This window comes from Ambystoma mexicanum, chromosome 9 (assembly GCF_040938575.1).
Source record: "Ambystoma mexicanum isolate Mex_15411 chromosome 9, UKY_AmexF1_1, whole genome shotgun sequence".
Taxonomy (NCBI): Eukaryota; Metazoa; Chordata; class Amphibia; order Caudata; family Ambystomatidae; genus Ambystoma; species Ambystoma mexicanum.
This window is the reverse complement of record NC_090931.1, coordinates 196,710,807-196,731,531: the sequence shown is the minus strand read 5'-3', so window position 1 is coordinate 196,731,531 and position 20,725 is coordinate 196,710,807. Positions and strand designations below refer to the sequence as shown.

The following is a 20,725-nucleotide window of genomic DNA, read 5'->3' as shown; positions in this document are numbered from 1 at the left end:
TCTGTTTCTTTCTTCCTTCCTCAGCTTCTCCAGTCGCTTTCTTTCTCTCTGGCAGTATTTTCTCCTTTGCCAAACGCTTTAACTGGCGGCCTATCCTTCCGCACCATACTTGTCTCAGTCTGTTCCATAACTTTTCTGGAATTGTCCACAACAGCTCTACTCTTTGTCCAATTCTTTAATGCACGTCGCTGTGTGCTCCACACTCTTTGCAATCTCCACAGCCCTGTCTAAATCTGGATCCTTCTCTTTCCATAACTTGTCACGTACCTTATTCTCAGCAGATTTAATCATCAATTGATCTCAAAGTTGTTTTTCCTGACAACACGGTCTAAATTGACACTTACAGCCAATCCTCTCAACGCTGTGAGAAATTCCTTAAAGCGCTCTCCTTTTTTTTTTGTTCCCTGATGGCAACGCGGTATCTTGCAAGAATCTTGTTCTCTTTGACTTCATAATGCTTATCCAGTTTCAAAATGCTCAATTCAAGAGCTTAAAGCTTCTTCTTCCATTGTTGGCTCAAGCAATTTTTTCAATACTTCTCAACTACCATAACCCAGACAATGATACAGGAGAGCATCTTTCCTTTCCATGGACAAATTTGACCCATAGACAGCAAGAATAAACCTTACAAAAATCTTCTTTCCACTCCTTACATCTGATGACTGGTTCCCCACAACCTTGCAGCAAAACAAACGCTGGACCAGGTATGTTCGCCATGACTCTTAACTAGCAACGTAGAGAACAAAATAACCTAGTGTCACTTGTCACAGTGAACTCTTTGCTTTTATTTTGAAAAAAAAGTTTATTAATTTTTAAAAAACACAATGAGCTTGCTCTATTTTTTTCTTTTTAACTGTTAGATTATGGCAAAACAATTTTCACCGTGACAGTCTTTGGCTCATTTTTCTTTTCTTTTTTAAACTTCCAATATTCCCTTTCACTGGGATGAGGAGGAGAGTGATCAATTGTTACTGATCATCGTTCACCCTCTCAATCATAGCCGGCGGCCCTGTGGCCATAGCAACCATTCATAAACAAGATGGTCACCACGTTGTTTGATGCATTGGGGTCCTTTCCTCTAAATCCCGCGTGCAGTCACGCTCAGGCGGGCCAACACCACTGCTGGGATCGCTCTGGATCCGCGCGACAGTGCCATACTGCGTTGGCACACTATTTCTGTATCCCAAGCAGACCTGTGTGCCGCTTGGTACGTATATCCACAAATATCCAGCAATGAGGATCGGGGCACTGTCGGGGCACTATGGGTCCTGGCACTCCCTATGTATAGCAGAGTTGGGAGCGGGCCAGTGGCGCCATGACGCTGCGCTTCGCCTCAATGTCTGTTGCGGAGACCTGTAATCCTCTGCACAGTGTGCTACAACCGTTGCCCAACTTCAGTGGCTCCACCTGCATTTGGTGTGTGGAAACCCTGAGTGAGCTGGGATCCTTAGGTCGTGGGTTCACCACCCTGCTGCCTCTCTTCACTGCAGCCCGGGCAGCTGCTCCCTTCGTCGCCAATATAGTGAGGTCCAACACCAGGTAAAGGTAAGTAAACGTGTTTAGTTCACAACTCTTGGGATGCAGCCTCTCTCCACCTTGACCAGCTCTAACTGACACACACTCAAAACCTAACATTCTAAAGCATCATAGGGTTCCTTGATATCACAGACTCCTGTGAATTCCATTGAGAACACAGGGAACCCCATGTACATTGTGAGGGTTTGAACTATGTACACTACAGAACACGTTCCCTCTGTCCTTATGAAGTCCAGCTCTAAAATGTATGGGCCCTTTTGCCCAAAAGTCACAAGTTCCAAACTATGGTTTCTCCAGGTGAAGGTATTTCAGGAATGATTCAGTAGGCTGTGTTGGTGCTTTAGAAAGTACTTTAAAGCTAAGCCTAGGAAAGGGTCCTCATCACAGGTTTGATGACCAGATGCCAGGCAAGAGGGAGCTTGGGACAAGGCTTTACACCCAATGCTACTGGAGGACAGGAGGGGGGGCAGTAACAGGTATGTTAACTTGCACCAGCTCTCTAATTCTTCCAGGTAACACTGAAAGTCTTCCAGAATTTACTGGGGACACAAACCTCCATCCTTCGTTTGCATGAGGGAAGCAGGTGCAGAGGTCACTTTTCAGGTCAGGAGCTGGTCACATTGCTCAATAGACTGTTACCGGCTGGTTTAGAAGACACCAAAGGTGAAGACTTCAGCAGTGCAGGTCCTTCTGGACACCTCATGGGATTGCAGAAACATTGTTCCAGGGGAGGTCGCCACAGGCAGGCGTACACACTCCTCATCTGGGTGGTTTTTGCATATTTGGGCTGTAAAAATAACTTGCTTACCTTTTGTCTATACCAGTGAGAAAAATATTGGCTTTGCCCCATAAACCTTATGGACAAATCTTCAGAAACTCCTAAAAAGTATCTATAAAAATGATAAATACTTAATAACTGACATGTTTCCTTTGTACCCCAGAGGAATCCTGGAGTCTTAGGAGCAAGCCCTCTATTTTTTTAGTGTCCTGTTTTTTATAAGCATTGTGATAAACCACTCCCATCTACTTTCGGTGCACCTTCCCTAGTATTTGCATGGCCCTGTTGATTCCTACGGGTGAACTGAGTTCTTTACAGATCAGTCTCCATTTACTTTATTTTGTGTCTGTGTGCATGATTCAGTTCCTGACAGTTAGAACCATACCACACTTTACGAGTAAATCTTTCAATGAAAGGCAGCACAAACGTGGAACTCGCTCCCTCTTACACTATGAGCTGATCAAACTTACCTCCGCTTCAGGCGTAACATTCAGAAATGGCTGAGAAGCAATGATATTCATACAGGGTCCTAAACTCTAAGAATAATGTGTTAGTTAAATGACATGCTACATGCTACCAAATGATTTATTTGCTGATGCCCTCTATGTACTTATGTTGTTTGCTCTCCCTGCTTGACGCTCGAATACCCTGCAAACTATGCAATAATGGGAAGCGTACACCTTTTACTAGGTAAAACCTCGCTCCGATTTCTCTGTATCATGTAACCTAAGCCTAACGCCTACCTGTACTGCTTGCGCCCAGTTACCTTAGGGTTCGGTGCGCCATACAAATAATAAACAAAGGGTAGAATTTCACCTGTGTTTGACTGGCTTTTGAAGGAGTTAGTATGCAACAAAACAGTAAAGAACGTAAGTAAACAGGTTATCTGTTTACTTACCTATTTACCTAGATTTATTTTTCGTATTGCATTTGTTGAAACAGTTAAAATATTTCCAGTCTACAGGATTGTATTTTGTTGTCTGCTTGTGTCTGCCTGACTGCTTAACTTGATACCAGTCTGCTCGTTATCATTGAGTGTTTGGGTGGTCTCACTATGCACACACTACTGGGTTAGTCTTGGGAATCCGGCACCAGAGGAATTCTAAAAAGAAAATCTCCCCAACAGTTGGCTTGACTGCTCTGGCCATTCTACCACGTGGGGAGTGAGACACTCGAATCAATACACCCTGTGAGCCAATTAGAGCGGTTTATTGGAGTCTAAGAAATTGAGCCATAGAGCAATCTCCCTTACAGCCCCCTTCCCGTTTGCGTTGAGGAAAGGAGTCTATTGGCATCTGTGGCAAATGGAATATTCAAACCTGCTTTTTTGTTTTTCTTTCTTGTGATGCAGCTCCGCAGTGGCGAGCGGATAAAGTTCATCCCTTTCATGTGCATCATCTGCACCTCCGTTGTGTGGGGATTCGCCCTGTTCTTCTTCTTCCAGGGTCTCAGCACCTGGCAGGTGAGCACAGCTTGCTTTGATGCCGCCTCTGCACTGGTATGCGGACTACACATACAACATTAACAGGGAAGAGAAACCTCATGAATTATATAAGGAGACTTGTTGTTAAATATCTACTAAACAATCGCCCTTTCTAGAAAAAGGCATTATTGAATAACCAAGGCAGTTATTCCTAGGCAGTGGCCCCTCCGCAGTCCATCGTAGTTGGGAATCACTTCTACTGTACATATGTATCATTGTGTGCACTGCCCTTTCATCAAATTAAACTACATTGTGGTAATTTACTTTAAAGACATTACATTGGGGCAATGTAATCTGCATGAATATGTTTAGGTGAATAAGGGTAGGGTCAGTAGGAGGGTGGGAGGTGGGTAGGAGAATATTGGCGGGACCACCCAATAATACAAAAACTAAGAAATGCCACTTCACTGAAGTGAATTATCACAATATAATTTAGTCTGATCGAAGGACGTAGAACCATATATTGGGACACGGACTCCATCTCCACACAAATCCCCTTTTTTGCTCCCATAGGAAGGTGTGGTGAATGTGAAGACACCCAGTGGGGGATACCTGTTTTGTTTTCACTGGTATTATAGCGGAGTAATGCTGGCAGAGTTTTTCAGCTCACATCACCCTTTCTGTTGACTTTACAGAAAACTCCAGCCGAGTCACGAGAACACAACCGAGACTGCATCCTGCTGAACTTCTTTGATGACCATGACATCTGGCATTTCCTGTCCTCCATCGCCATGTTTGGATCCTTCCTGGTGAGTGGCCCAATGTGCAATAATCCTCAGTTCTCTATAGCTCCACTGCAGGCCAACAGGACCACCAGGCGTTTTAGCAACACACTCGCCTTTATGCACAGTAATGCCCTGTTTGAAAAATCACTTTTTACTTGTTTTGATAGTCTTTCGTATCCCTTAGTTCAGAACATGGATATCCATGACCAAAAAGACCGAGTGAAGCACTTTTTTCACACATCCTAAAGATGCATTTGCATCTGCACCCGGTCCATGTCCACATCCACATCAGCTCACTTTTAGTTTTTCTTCCTCCATCCATCATCACTCACTACAATTAATTACATAGGATGTCAAAGGCCTTCAAATACAATAGTTGCGGGTATGCCAAGCTTCCCCTTCAAACAATTGGAAAGATATGGAATCATAAAAATCGGATCGGTCAGAGGGTAAGCAACATGCCAACATTTTAAATACCAGGAAACCATTCTTGCCATAGTACTAGGGTACTATATTGATCATGGATTGGCAAAACTGTAAAGGTTATCTTCAGCTCTTAGTCCATGGAACAGTGCTAAGTGAAGTAGATCAAGTAGTCGCTTTGCAAATTCTATTGAGAGCAAAATGACACTGAAACTGTTGCACCCTTAACTCAAGCACATGCATTCCCTCTGGTCGAGGAATATACTGAATGAAACATTTAATACATGAGATGTTTCAGTGAGAAATTGAGGCTTTTGATGGCAGCTTGTTTATAATGCTAGTAGGTAACATTCTTAAGGTCTTTGTACGCAAGTAAAACCTAGGAGCCTGCCTAGCAGTCATATTGTAGAGGATTCTCTCTGAATCATGGTAAAGATTCTTAAAAATCATGGCAAAAACTCTTTCCTAATTGACATGAAACTCTGACCAAACGTTTTGTAAGAAGGACCATAAAAGACACTTATCGCAGGGAAAAACCATAGGAAGCCTTGCCAGCAGATCACGATTGTGGCTCACCAACTCACCGGGCAGAGGTGATCACCAATAAAAAGGTATTCTTCCATTGCACCAATTGAAGGTCACTAGTGGTCACTGCTCAAAATACTTATTAGCCAAGCTAGTAAAAATGGACTAGAAATCAGAATGCATATAAAAATTCCTTCAAAATGATATGTGCCAGTTCTAGAATGATAAATACTTCACTAAAGCCATTAAATCTGACAATCAGAATTCAACCTGGAAAAGTGAATATGGTTGTTGGAGGAAACTGTTAACAATGCTGAATAAAGCGCTAGACACAGGTGCTCTGCCGATATCCTTGAGAGAATCCATTATTATCCCTTTATTGATGCCGAACAAACCCTAAACTGATTGCGGGTCATATAGGCCTCTCTCGTTGCTCAATCAGGAAGGGAAAATACAGCCCTATTGGCCAACAGGCTTAAGCCGGTAATCTCTAAACTTATACACTCAGACCAGACAGGAACATTACTTGTAACCTGAGAAGATTACACCACATCATTGGTCACACTGGCGACAGTAAGAGTCACTATGCGGTGGCCTCGTTGGATGCATTCAAGGCATTCGACTTGGTTAGATGGCCATGGTTATTTGCTGCACTGAAGAGTTTCGGCATAGGACCCACATACATCAAATGGGTACGGCAGCTATATAGCAGTCCGGTAACGAGAGTTAAGACAGTGAACCACATCTCGGACCAATGGTCGCTAGAGAAAGGTACAAGGCAGGGTTGCCCATGGTCCCCTGTGTTGTTTATACTGGCCTTAGAACCCTTGGCGATGTATCTCCGGAAGGAGTACCTGGAGGGGGGCATAGTTACACATGGCAGTAGTGACTTGATTTCCCTATATGCCGACGACATGCTTTTATACTTGCAGCACCCGGAGATGAACCTACAGTATGTCTTGGATGTGTTTAAGTGCTATGCAGACCTTTCAGGCATCATGATTCGCTTGCAGAAATTGTGCTTGTTCCCCTTGGCAGGGTACAAGGGGAAACCTCTGAACACACTGCCGGTGCTACCGATTAAGTGGGAATTGAACTTGTTTAAATACCTAGGAATAGAAATCTTCCACGACCCCAAGACAGAACACATACAGAACACAAATAAGGTGGTAGCGAAAGTAGAGGAATGTATGGCTTTCTGGGCAAGACTACTGCTTTCGATGATGGGTATGGCCTCTCTGTTGAAAATGGAAGTGCTCCCGAGGCTCCTCCTCTTTTTCGCTAATGTCCCATACGACATAGAGAAAAGCTTCTTTAAGAAACTTGACTCTACGTGTCATAGCTTTTTATGGCACAGTTCGAGATGCAGAATGGCACTAGCGAAATTACAAAAGCCATATGATTAGGGTGGTATAAAGGTGCCCAATTTTGAAGCATACTTTGTGGTGAGCCAACTACAATTTGTCACAAACTGACTGTCGGACGAGCAGACCAAGACACTGTTGCTACAGCCAACATGTACCCAATTCTTTCTAAAAGAGGTGATATGGACCCAAAGTGCTACAGAGCCCAAAACCCCCGCTGTTGATGACGTTGGGTAAAGCGTTATGGAGTAGAGCTTGTCCCTTGTTAGAGAAAAAGTTGCCCTACTTACCTCAGATCCCATTGGTAACACTTAAGGCTGCAGACCCACAGGTCAGATTAAATGTGAGAAAGTTTTGGGAACCCATGGAAGTAGCCACAGTGGGAGACATACTGCAGGAAGGGAGGCCTATGGACTTCAGAATACTCACTTCAGAGACTGGTTTACATACTGGGCAGCACATCACAAATGCAGCACTCCTCTCTGGGCTAAAACAGAAATGGATGGGTACAGGCAGGGAACTGCAAAGGGACGAAACAATAGAAACGCTCTACAACATCTCACAAGGCGGCCCACGGTATTGAGATTATGTGTTGTTGATGTCCCGGGAGGGGAATATGCTTGCGCAGCCCCGGAAGAGCTGGGAAGCAGATCTGCAGGAACAATTGACGGATGCTAACTGGGGTAAAGCAAAAGCCTATCATAGAAAAGTGTCCAGAAATGCGAGATTTCAGTTCATCCAATTGTACATAACTCACAGGGCATATTTAACAACTAAGAAAATTGCCAAATTCAACAAAGCAGCGGAACAAACCTGCCCCAAATGTGGTCTGATTAATGCAGATCTGGTTCACATGTTTTGGGCTTGTGCGAAGATCCAACGGTACTGGGAAGACATAGCTCAGGCAGAGACCTTGGTGTGGTAGGAGGCAGCCTGGCAGGAACAAGAAGAACAAAACGTAGAACTCTTGCAGCACATGGTACAGGAACTGATGGCCTCAGTGCATAGCGACACTCAAGTGGTAATTGAGGCCTTGTCACAAGGGTCGGAATAGGGATGTAAGCATATACTCTGCAAAGTCAGATGGAATTGATAGGTGAGAATACAAGTGGAATAGGCTGGGATGTGGGAGGGGTGAGTTGGGGGCAGGGAAGGCACAGATACAACTGGATGTGCATGGGTGTGTACGCATATGTTAATCTGTAAGTTACACTGTTAATACAATAATAAAATCTGTTTTAAAAAAAACCCGCCCCCCTCCGACACCCGAGGCGTCTGATCAACAATTGGTATTTTAGCAGTTGAAATCCAAACACTCCTGAGGGAAAGGGGAAGTGGATAAAATAAACAGATTTCGGTCTTAAATTTGAGAGATAATATGCAGAGGGTGAGAAAACAAAAGCAAGTTATTACCACTCTCAAACCCTGGCCCGCCCTTTTAAACCCCAAGCAACAATCAGTATCTGCATTTTCCCCCTTGAAGAGCTGAGAGGAAATCTTTATTGTCCAGAAGGTTGTGAATTATTATCAAAGGAAATTGGAATAGATTTCTGATCCTCAATGAAAGTTTCCATGAGTGTTTTTTTTTATTTAAAAAAAAGTTCAGACCTTTGTGAATTCTTGCATTTCTTTTGGAAACTCCAATTCGAATCTTTTGCAGAGTTTTGGATTTGAACATAACTTTAAAATCGAGATCCAGAGATTGTCTACACTTTTGTACACTGTTGAACCAAAAACATCAAGGTTGATAAAATCTTCAAAATAACTGTTCTCTTGAAATTCAATGCTGACCCAACTCACTTTTTCTAAACTGTGCCTTTTTAATGCTGAATGCAACCTTAACAAATGTCCCAGCACTGATGTTACTTGATCTCACTAAACGCTGAATAAGGGTGTCTGCATTATCCCTGATTTGACTTGTCTGAGCACTGATCAGAGAGTTTTTTTCAGGCTGTTGCGCTGAATGAAGCAATGAGGACCCCTTTAACTTTTAACATTTACCATAGAAGAAACGTTGCACGCTGCCACACAATGTTTGTCCCTCACTAATTACCTAAACTAAGACTTTTAAAAGAAGCTAAGAACATTATTTACAGTTCCCACGAAGACTTAATATCCTGGTAATTAACTTGAACTTGGTTATGCTGCGCTCCCACCAAGAACACAGCTTCTCTTGGCCCACACTGATTATCCTGCTCACAGATGATTTCTTCTAAAGGGACTTCACTGCTTTTCCTGCTAGAGGCCTTAAAACAAGAGCTACACACACAGGCCCTTCCTGCATGAGCTAGAACAATCAAATGCAGTTTAGAATGCCTGTTTAAGCTTCATGGGCAGTAACTCCACCAATCAGCTGCCAGCTCCTGAACCACAATGCTGTCTTGGAAAACTTTGCCTCTGTAGATTAGATAGTTAAGGATTAAACCAACTGCATACCTGGCACTAGATTTAACAATAGAATTTGCAGTGCGTCTACAAGCAATGAATGATTATTATTAAATAGATTTAGATTAATGATACCATGTACCCTAGGCCAGACTGTACTATGTACCTGACGCTGAGCTATTCAAGTCCTAAAGGAAGGGGGAAGATAACTCTCAGGTCCCAGTTCACTAAATCTGTTGGAGTTGCAAAACCCCACAACCCACACTGACTTTCTGTCGGTCAGTTCTATAGAGGATGTGATCGCTTCTGACTGGGAATGTTGAAATCTGGCTTCTTTCTTCTCAATATATAATGTCAGCTACATTTTACTTTGCTTGTTTCTTGTTTGCTCAGGTTTGATCTGTTAAACATAACTATTTACAGATCCAGTCTTGTTCTAGTTACTTGGAGACTCTTTCAGTTCTCCCTTCCTGGGTTACCTTGACACATCCAGAACAGGAAGTGCACTGCAGATTACATATGGCATATAGACGTTACTGCGCTTCATCTGGCTTGCCTATTTGGTGATTATTTCAGCAACTATACGTGAATCCGGCGAGAAGACGATCCACTGAATACACTAGCATGCTTCCGGCAGATCCACGCTCCTCAATATTTGTGGCATAACTCATGCAAACCCAATGCTTCAGGGTACTCTACACAAACGCACCTTCATTGTCTCAAACATCCTGCTCTAGGGTACTTTACTCAAACGCACCCTGTTTCACTGGTACACCACGATGTGGAAACCTTTCCCTCAAATGCTTGAAACATTGTGACCTTGTGCTACCGCCATTCAACAGACCGTATGTGAGGAAACCATGGTATCACGAGTTAGACACTGACCCAAGAGGCAAGTTCAACAGAGCTTTATTATAGTTTTCAATAGGGTTGGAAACTTCCTATCCTGCCCTAATGCTATAATGGGAGTAATCTCAACCATTAAATAAAAGAAAATATGTCCTAGTCAGTCTTTTAGTCAAAATAAAGGACTATCTTATAACCCTACACTGGCCCTAATTCTTTATTAAATGGGTGAAGGGGTATGCAATGAAAAGGTGAATAAAATACAGTCAGGATAGCAATGTTACTGAATTATAACTCCCTTTCCCATGTTCAAATCACAGCGGGAGTCCACCCCTTAAACATGCTTCTAGACAATTCTATTTTCGGGCCAAATTAGTTTCACAATTCATAGACAATTGGCAGATTTCTTAATTTCTGTATTTTCCCTACAAGTACCATAATACATCTCTGTATGGTCCATAGTGGACTTCAAGCTCACAAAAAGGGTTCATACGTTCCTGCAAAACTCCCGCTTCAGCCTTACAAGCATGCCAGGTTTCCCCTTGCTCAAACTCTCCAACAAATGCCATGCTGTCGGGAAAAGGCTCACTGCCTTCAGTGCTGAGGTCAGGGTCTCGCCACCTGCCCCTCGGACTTCTGGGGACCGGCACTCGTTCCAGAGGAAGCGTCACTGGCGTGACGTGGCCCACCGCAAGCAGCTCTCCTTGCTCTGGCTCCCTGGAGACATGGCTCCCTCGCCACACTGAAACCCTCCAACCACACCCGGTCAGCGTTCCAGCATCCCACCATACCTTGGTCCAGGTAGCAAGTTGGGCTGGGACTGAGACGGGATACCCTGCTGGACTTGACCACACAGCCTCTCTTCTGCTTTCCCAACTGCTGTTTTTTGTTCTGCCAGGAACTCCACCTTTTATACACCTGTGCTTCTTTAACAGGCTGCAGTTGTGAGTTTTGGGCTTTGCTGGCCTGACTTGTCTGACACTCGTTAGTGGGACATTAGAAACAACCAAAGTGGGTTACCCTTACTGGCACTAGGTTGTTCTTATGGGTAATCATTATTCCTCCTAGTCGCCTCTTCTTCGTCCTAGTGTTATGTGGAAATTGGGAGGGAGAGTTGTGTTTCTAATCAAATAAATGGCCAATCCCTTTAGCCTTCTCTTTATCACCTCAGGACTACAGTGATGTGTACGATATAGACAGAGTGATGTTCTAATTTCTTCTGATGGGTAATATCAGGGTAACTGTAATGAACGGGTGGTTGTTCCGATGTCCGTACTCTAAGTGAATTATTTGGGAAAGACAGGAAGGAGAGGAAAGGTTTGGTTTACCTTTGGACTTGGATGTCTTTTGTCTTCCTTCCTTTTGAAGGCAAGTCAAGGGGTAAGACTGGGTCTGGATCACACCCTGCAAAAGCCTCTGTGACTTCACCTTCCTCGCTTCTCGTCCCGTTGGGATACCGTGCTTTACCCAGGGTACTCCCCCAGGCACAACCCCGGATTCCCCTATCCATGTGATCCTCCCACTCTGGTCTAACCGCAGCATTGGGATCTGAGAGCGACGGCCCTCGCCATGCCATCTAAATGTAGGATTATCGGGCTCTACATGGAATACGCTGAGCTTTCTCACATGCACTACTTAACTACTGAACTGTCCACTGATTTTAAGCACAAAATCTCTGCTGTTTTGCCATGAGCATGCAAACAGTCAGTAGTATGTTACAAATCTCTTCTTTTAAAAGGTTTACATCTCTTATCCTGTTTATATTGCATTTCATCTTTCTCTAGTTCTAATATGATCTATCCCACAAGTCTTATCTGGAGCATGCCCCTCGAAGTCTCTGATACTCTGGAGTTCTTTCATGAAATCCTACTTGGGTAAACGAGGCCCTGCTTCAGAGCCCTTGAGAACTGCAACCTGCTGGCACAAGGAAACTAGATGAGAGGCAGCTGAAAATGTTGCCTAGAGTTCCACACTGCATCCCAGCACGTATTCTGAGCAATCATTAACTGGATTCTTCCCCACCATCCTGGATAAGGCTACAACCAGTTTCCCGAAGGCCACTTGCTTAAGTAAAATGTCTTTGTTTAAACTTGCTCACAAAACTAATCTACTTCTTAACAGCTCACCCCAAAGGCTCTAGACCTGCTTAGGCCCCCATTCACTTGGGCACACTGCATCTTAGAACATGTGATCTCTCTTCAAGGTTACATCACATCCCACCTTGTAAACTCCAAATACTCTCCTCATAGCACACGTGCCTCGAGAAAGCCTGTTTGCCTTAAGGGACCTAACTGGGTCTTTCTGCTGGAGTCCAGATCATCCCAAAGCAGAAATAGTTTTGAAGGTGCATTTGGCAAATTTCAGAAAGTCTGTGCGGAAGGGGGTGAGGAGAGGGGGAGGTTGTGGTCAACCTGCTGTGCAAGAAGGGGTTACCAGGCTCATCCTAGCACCATTGTGACTGTATGATGTTCTTAACTTCTGAAGAATGTCACGCTTCAGTGGAATAGGCAGAAACACAGTTTGACCATCCTACCCAAGTTAGAAATCACTGTGCCAAGAGCATCAAGGACAACACATCCCACTGGAGTCCCTATTCAGGTGGCATATTGGTTAACCTTTGGAGCCAGCTTGCTTTACCATTATGCCTCCCTCCAGAGGTGTAGTCTATAAATTAATATTCTTGCTCAAAAGCCACCTCCCACACATCCATTACCACAAAAAAAAGCTTTGTGTGACTGCCTGTTTCTTGACACAAGATGGGACTGGTGTTGCTTGCAAAGTTGGTAGAGCTTTCTCAAGTGTACCTGGGTGTAGCACATAGTGACACTAGCCAGTGAAACCACGTGTACACAGCCATGAGACCCTTTCCAACCACCAGGTGAAGGTGGCAGCTGAAGTGTCTGATATCTAGTAGCATTAGAATTATCTCTGCTAAAGGGAATGCCTTGCCCACGCCTACATATAAGAAAGCCCCACTAGAAAGGAGGCCCTGAGAGGAGTGGAGAAGGACTTGGCATGTCCAACTTGCAAGTCGAGGTCAAGTTGATAGCCGTGCTGGATGTTTAAAACATTTCCTGGTGTGTAGATGCCCTCCTAAGCCAGTTGTACAGGTATATGTAAACTTTCAACTAGTAAAGACAGGCCAGCTCTTCTGTCAAGAATTTGGTGAAAACTCAGTGACTAGCTCAGACCAAATGGGAGGATTGCGTACTTTTAACGTGTGCCCTTGTCACAAATGTTAGATATGTTTGTTCAGATTCAGAGATTAGAAGAAGGCATCTGTGACAAATCGTCCCTTCTCCCCAAGGTGGAGCCCACCACCCCCTTTGGGACTAAGAAGGTAAGCCTACTATGAGATGCCCTCCCTATGGGACAGAGCAAGCAGGATCCTGCTGGGGGTGACCCCTCTTACGGGGCAAGGAGACCAGGGGTGGACTGGCCTTTAGCGAACTCTGGAGATTTCTCAGTGGGCCTACGTACCCTGGTCCTCTTTTGTGGTAACCTATTTTATTTTCAAATGATCTCATAGGAAAAGGGTTGGGCTTGCTGAAAATGTGTACTATGGGGCCACTTTGAAATTATTTTCCAGTGCCTTTTTCGTTCCCAGTCTACCTCTGAGACTCCAATTAGGGATTAATCTGTACCTCCCTTATGCCCCCATTCCTCCTTGTTAATGGCATGCCTAGGGACCAACCAAGGTACTATGGAGGCCCTTTAGAACGGGTTGGTGTGGTTTCTGACCGGCAACAGTTAAAATTGCTATGTATGGAAAAGAACCAATCCGCTTTCCCTTCTGTGACAAGGGACAAACCTATTGCTCTGGCAAGGAGAGCCCGGAAGAGAATGCAGTTGGTCACATGGCGCAGGGCCTGTCTTGGGAGAAGGGTAGAGTCTGCCATCTCCTCCTCGCATCCGTCAGGGACCATGGTAGAGGAGAGAAGCATGGGAGCGCATCTGCCGTTGATGGGGCCTGGAGCTGGGCAAGTTCCTCCCCTCAGCTTGCATCAATCGATTACGGGAGTCACCAAGCAGAGGCACAGGCAGGAGCTGATGCTAGACCACCTTCAGCCATATAGGGGCAACACCAAAGCCTGAGCCTCATAGAGGAAGAGGCCTGGGAAGCCCTCGCTGTGAGGGTTCCATCCCTGAAGAACCACTCATCAGAGAAGATTTGAGGGCTGTTCACGGAATCAAGAGGCAGGCAAGGAAACCAGATACCCTAAGCATGGGTGAGGCAACCAGAAGCCAAATAGGGGTGAATATTGAGACTGCGCCCAAGAAAGTCTAGAATTAAGAACTGGGGCAACAAGCCCGATAGACTATTCAGGGGTGAGAAAAGCAGAGGCTCAAGAAGGGTGTATAGTAGGACAAAGAGCCCACAATGTTCTAAAATTAATTGAGAACTGCCTAAACCAGAGTTATAATTACCATATCGGGATGGGAAAGCAGAAAGCTCATGAGGGGGAAACAGTGAGAATACCCCCACAAGAGGGTGTAAGCAACTAGAGACGTGGACAGACGCTCTGGTGGGTCAGATAGCCCACTTGTGGGCTAAAAGACAACTGGGCAAAGGTTTGCAGGACCAAATTAGAGATGTAGTCTTTGATTTGATACAGTTACCCAGGGACCCTAAACTGAGTACTATAGCAAAAGAGAAAGACTTAAAGGACCCAGATTTTAATTCTATCAGCACATCAGGGCCTGCGAGAAAGAAAATCAAAGACACAAGTGGGTGGGGGACGGGTGGGCGGTCAGAAACCAAGCCACCTGAAGCCAAGTGTAGTAGCAACCAACTTACTTAAGCAGATGTTTATTTAGTTTATAGTGGTGGGGATAGCCAACGTTTCTGTAACCTGAGAGCCCTGGTCATGGCCATTGCCGTAGCAGCAAAACCTACCATTACCGACCGTGTAGATTGTTTGGCTAGACCCACTTACTGTAACATACCCTCTGGTCACAGAGCTCAGAAAAATACTAAATCACATACTCTTTTACTTCATATGATGAAGTTCTAGTATTGTTTATTTACATTTTTAAAGAAAGATTTACAACATCAAAAAATGAACAAAATCTAATATTTCACTATAATCTCCCCCACTGCAACCCTTTTTAGCAACAACTGGATATATTGTCTGTTCACAATAGAAATTAACAACAATCATATGTGAAATATATAACAAGTACAGTAACACCATAAAGTCAATTTTAGAATATAAAACCCCCAAACATGTAAAAAATAACACACAACTCCACGTACACACACAAACACATATATTCTCCAGCATGGGGTCTGGCATGGATTCACACGCTCATGAATATTCCCCATCGTCAGGCTGGGAATCCTCGGTAAAGAAAAAATTAGTATCAGTTTCGTTTCTGATCCGTCTTTCTTAGTAGTAACCAATCACTGATCTCTGGGTCATACTGCCCCCAGCCAATGACTGCCCTCTCCCTAAGCCCCTCCCCTGGCAGCCATCCTCAGATCTTTACCGCACGTTCAAGTGTTGGGAGTCCTCGTGCTTTAGCTCTCGAGCTTTTACTGCGTTTTCACGCTTTTTCGGGAGGTTTTCTCATTTTTTCGGTTTAATCGAGCCTCAAGCTCCACCGTTTCTACTTCCGATAACAGGGACCCATTTCGGAATTCTTCTACGCCCCTCAAGGGTGAAGTTTTCATCGAGTTACGCTTCTTGGAGGATTCCGAAAGATCTGAGGCCTAACTCAACGGACATGGCCCAGGACAAGGGAAGATCGACTCCCGGATCCAAGCTGTTCAGGAGCTGCCCGGGATGCGGATTGCAAAATGTTTTCAAGGAGGACGAGCATTCGAGATGGCTCTACTGCCTTCATGAGGACAAGACGCACTTGGTGAAGGACTGTGCGTTCTGCAAGAACCTGTCGGAATGGACCAAGCAAGATCGCCGTTCCCGCCTCGCCGCCTGGCTGGAGAAGGACACTGCAGGTGAGAAGGCGAAGAAAAAGTCTGAGCGGTCTTCTAAGTCCTGTGAGGGCGCCCTGGCGACGGGGGCCCAACAGAAGGCCAAGCACTGCGAGTCCGCGGGCACCGGGAGCGCCGAAAGGTCGGGCTCTTCGGCTGGCAAGCAGGGCGCGACTTCCCCGGCACGATCAACCACAAGCCAGGGCTCTGGTTCGGGGAAGAGGAAGTCCGAGAACCCTGGTAAGCTTCTGGAGAGGCCCCGGTTGATCTCGAAGGGAGCCGAGGGGGAGCGAGGCGATGTCCCTCCCCCCAAAGCAAAGGCCCAGGTCGCACCTAAGGCGGTGAGGGCCTTGATCCAACCAGCAAAGGCCTCTATCGAGGTTGTCGCAGCGGCCCTGGCGAAGCCGTCAGAGACTATGCCAGTGGAGGCGGCCTCGGGGCCCAGAGTTTCCCTGCCACCGCGGAGGGGATCCTCTTTCCAGCCCATCGTTAAGACCCCCGTGAAGACCCTAGTGGAAAAAGAGGGGGGGCGGTGGCCATTACGGACTCGGATTCAGACTCTGAGGAGGATCTGGTGGAAACCGTGAAAGGCCTCAACGATAGGTTCGAGAAGGTTCGATCCGAGGGGAAGGATCCTGCTGATGTGATCGAAGATAGCGATGATGGCAACGACGAGGGCCCAGTGGAGCAGCCATCCCGCCCGTCGCAGCCATTGCCCGAGCCCCAGGATAGCTTGGTGGCCATTTTGTTGCCGATCCAATCCTCATGTACTGAAATAAGGACGAGGTTACCACGGACCCTGACGAGGATCCAGAACCGGGACTGTCGGGAAGCCCTTCGAACAAGCGGAGGAGAGTCCACCCCGCACCGCCCTTCGTGCCAACAAGGCCTTTGGACCCCTCATCCCCCCCCTCGCCGGACCCTCGGGATGATACGGCGACAGATACAGCGACGGGGACGGACGACAAAGGTGGCGATGATACAACTGACATTCCTTCATCACCCCCGGGCCTCTCCGCCCGACGAAATTGGCTCTTTCCACGCCATGATAGCCAGGGCATCCGAGCTCTTCCAGCTCTGCCCTGAGGAACAGAAAAAGGAAGGCTTTCTTTACCAACGGCGGGAGGTCAAGAGAAAGACGGTCCTTGCGGTATTGTTGCTCGACGACATCTGGGACGAAGGACTGGCTATCCTGAAGAACCCTTCCCCGACACCCGCCAAAAGGGACAGGTACGAGAAAAAGTACCGGGTCCCCGACGCTGCCCCCTTGTGCCTCAGGGCCCAGCCTACGCCGGACTTGGTCGTCTCGGTAGCGGCCAAGAAGAAAGCGGCAGGTGCGGCGGCTTCAACTTCCACTTCCCCGCTGGACAGCGAGGGCAAGAAGTTGGACTCCATGGGACGACGAGTCATCTCGTCGGCGGCGACGACGATTAAGGCGGCCAGTGCCCAACGATTGTGGCCCGTTACGACAGGGAGCTTTGGTTCAAGATAGCTCCCCTGCTAGACTTCCTACCGGACGACAAGAGGGCAGAGGCCCTACAGATTCTGCAGGAAGGTGAGGTGGCATCGGATCACGCCATAACGGTGGGAATGGACATTGCCGATACCATATTTCGCCAGCTGGGCAACGGGGTTTTCCTTCGACGACGAGGATGGCTCAAGGCGACGGACTTTCGCCAGGACGTCCAGACCAGAGTGTTGGATATGCCGTTCGACGGCAATACCCTGTTTGGGAAGACGGTGGATGAGTCCCTCCAGGCCATCAAGACCGACACAGAGACAGCCCGAGCCCTAGGAGTCCTTCAGCAATGGCGGCCCTTTCGGAGCTCCGGAGGCAGACAGGGATCCTCCAAGGGATCCAGCGGTGGCTCTTCTACGTACCGCCAGGCGGCCCGCTCCTCGTCCCAGGAGGCCTACAGAGGCCGCGGCAAGCAAGGAGGGTCTCGCCGCCATCGTCAAGGAGGCCAAGGCGGCAAGGCCTCTTCCAAGCAGGACTGAACCTGCCGTAGCGTCGGGCCCCCACTGAAGCACCCCGGTGGGAGGCCGGCTGACAGTTTGTCAACGTGTGGGAGTCCATCTCCACCGACCGTTGGGTGCTGGACACCCTGGCCCGCGGACACTCGCTAGAATTTCAGAAGTGTCCTCGCATTCCTCCCGTGGCCAGGAAGGAGAATCACGTCCCTCAACTGCTGTTGGAGGTAAGGGCGATGCTCAAGAAGGGTGCCATCAAGCTCGTCCCCAAGAGGCTCCGGAGTATACTCAAGGTACTTCCGCGTCAGAAAGAAGACAGGTGGTTGGCGCCCCATCCTGGACCTGCGCCGGTTAAACAAGTTACATCAAGGCACAGAAATTCAGGATGGTCACCCTCCAGCACGTGCTGGGACAGCTGGAGGAGGGGGACTTCCTATCGTCGTTGGACCTGGAGGATGCTTACTTCCACATCCCCATTCTAAAAGTACACAGAGTTCCTCAGATTCGTAGTGCAGGGGCGTCGCTACCAATTCAGAGCCCTGCCGTTCGGATTAAAGTCGGCACCCAGGGTGTTCACCAAGTGCCTCGCACCAGTGGCGGCGCGGCTGCGCCTGCAATGGATCCACATCTACCCCTACCTGGACGACTGGCTAATCCGTGCAAGGTCAAGAGAACTCGCCGTCGAACACACAGCAAGGACCGTCCGCCTGCTCACGGAACTGGGATTCGCCATCAACTACCCCAAATCCCACCTGGTTCCGTCGCAGGTGGCACTGTTTCTGGGAGAAAAGCTCGATACAGTGAAGCGATTGGCATCTCCGTCGGAAGAAGGGACGAAGGACATTTTGGGCAAGTTGCAGCGCCTGTTAGCCACGGATGTGGCCAGGGTGAGGTCCATCAAGTCTCTCCTCGGGATGATGTCCTCATGCATCTACCTTGTGCCCCTTTGCAGACTTCGGATGCGTCCGCTACAAGAGTTCCTCAACGCCTCCTTGATTTAAGCGGCGGGCAGCTTCGAAGACAGGATCCCGCTCGACGAGGAGTTCCGTCGGGCGATTCTATGGTGGGGTACCCGTGCGCACCTCACGGCAGGCACGGACTTTCAGACCCCGGCGTATCAGGAGACGGTGACGAAGGACGCCTCCCTGGAGGGATGGGGGGCCCACACCGGAGATCTCCACGCAAGAGGCCTCTGGCTCCCGGAGGAGAGGTCTCTCCACATCAACATCCTGGAGCTACGAGCCGTGTTCTGGGCGCTCAAATCCTTCCTTCCGTCTCTCAAGGACAAAGTGGTGAGGATCTTCACCGACAACACCACCACGATTTTCTACATCCGGAAGCAGGGAGGCACCAGATCCCCAGCCCTGTCCAAGGAGGCCCAGGATCTGTGGCACTGGGCCGTCGCCCAGGGGATGTTTCTGGTTCCCTTCCACCTGGCAAGAATAAAAAACACCATCGCCGACTCACTCAGGGAGCCTTTGCTTGTGCCACGAGTGGTAACTATGCCAGGACCAGGCGGATCGGCTCTTTCAATGATGGGGCAAACCCCTGATCGACCTGTTGGCGACGAACTCCAAGTGCCAGAGGTTCGCCAGCAAGTTCACACAGCCGAGGAGCATGGGCGATGCTTTCTCGTACCCTTGGGACTGCCTGTTCCTGTACGCGTTCCCTCCGTTGCTGCTCCGTCTCATCAACCAGCTCAAGAGGTCCAGGTGCAAGATGATCCTCGTCGCACCGGCGTGGCCGAGACAGATCTGGTTCCCGGACCTTCTGGACTTGTCAGCGTCCCCACCAGTCAATCTGGCGACTGTCGCGGATCTTCTCTCCAGAGAAGGAGTTGCCATTCTTCATCACGACCCTGAGTCGCTGAACTTGCAGGCTTGGCTCCTGCAACACTAGAGTTTGGAGGATACGATATCCCGGCTGACTGCAGAGAGGTTCTTGCAAAAGCCAGGACGTCCTCAACTCTCGAATGCTATGGACATAAGTGGAAGAGGTTGTCTGTTTGGTGCCGTGCACAGAAGATTAACCCTCTGCGGATTACGGCCCCTCAAGTATTGCCGTACCTACTGTCGCTGGCCAAAGCTGGACTGGCTCACGCCTCCATCAAGATACATCTGGCTGCCATCTCCCGATACACCAGAAATACAGGCCGGGCGTCCTTGTGGTATCATCGCCTGGTGAAGGAATTCATGAAGGGACTATTCCCATCGTTCCTGCCGGTGAAAGCCCCTGCCCCGGCGTGGGAGCTCAACGTGGTGCTGACCAGGCTCATGGGGGCCCCCATTCCAGCTTATGCATTCGGTGCCGTTGAAGTTCCTGTCGTGGAAGACAGCATTTCTCGTGGCCATCACCTCCACACGATGAGTGGGAGAGATCCAGGCCCTATCTTGCAAGCCTCCATGCTTGACTTTTCACGACACGAGGGTGGTGCTGAGGACGCACCCCTCCGTTATGCCCAAGGTGCCGTCAGACTTCCACCTCAACGAGCCCTTGGTGTTGCCAGTTTTCTTCCCGTCGCCTTCGTCGCAGGCCAAGAGGACTCTGCACTCGCTGGACGTAGCTAGAGCGCTGAAGTTCTACGTGGACCGCACAAAGAGTTTCGGAAGACATCACAGCTGTTTGTGAACTTTGGACCTGTGAATCAAGGGAAGGCTCTCTCGAAGGCTTCCATTTCCAGATGGCTCTCCAGCTGCATCATGCACTGTCACCGGTTGGTGCCCTGCCATCCGAGAGCTCATTCAACCAGAGCGA

At 47.8% G+C, this 20,725-nt stretch overlaps 1 protein-coding gene across 2 annotated transcripts in view; it reads left to right on the top strand.

Moving 5' to 3' along the window:
- SIDT2 (SID1 transmembrane family member 2) overlaps positions 1–20,725 on the top strand; it is a 546,488-nt gene that overhangs the window by 495,032 nt on the left and 30,731 nt on the right. For both annotated transcript variants that reach the window (XM_069614482.1, XM_069614483.1), the window contains exons 24-25: positions 3,666–3,776; positions 4,433–4,546. In XM_069614482.1, the coding sequence (XP_069470583.1) occupies positions 3,666–3,776; positions 4,433–4,546 (225 nt within the window). The remainder of the gene's footprint in view (positions 1–3,665; positions 3,777–4,432; positions 4,547–20,725) is intronic.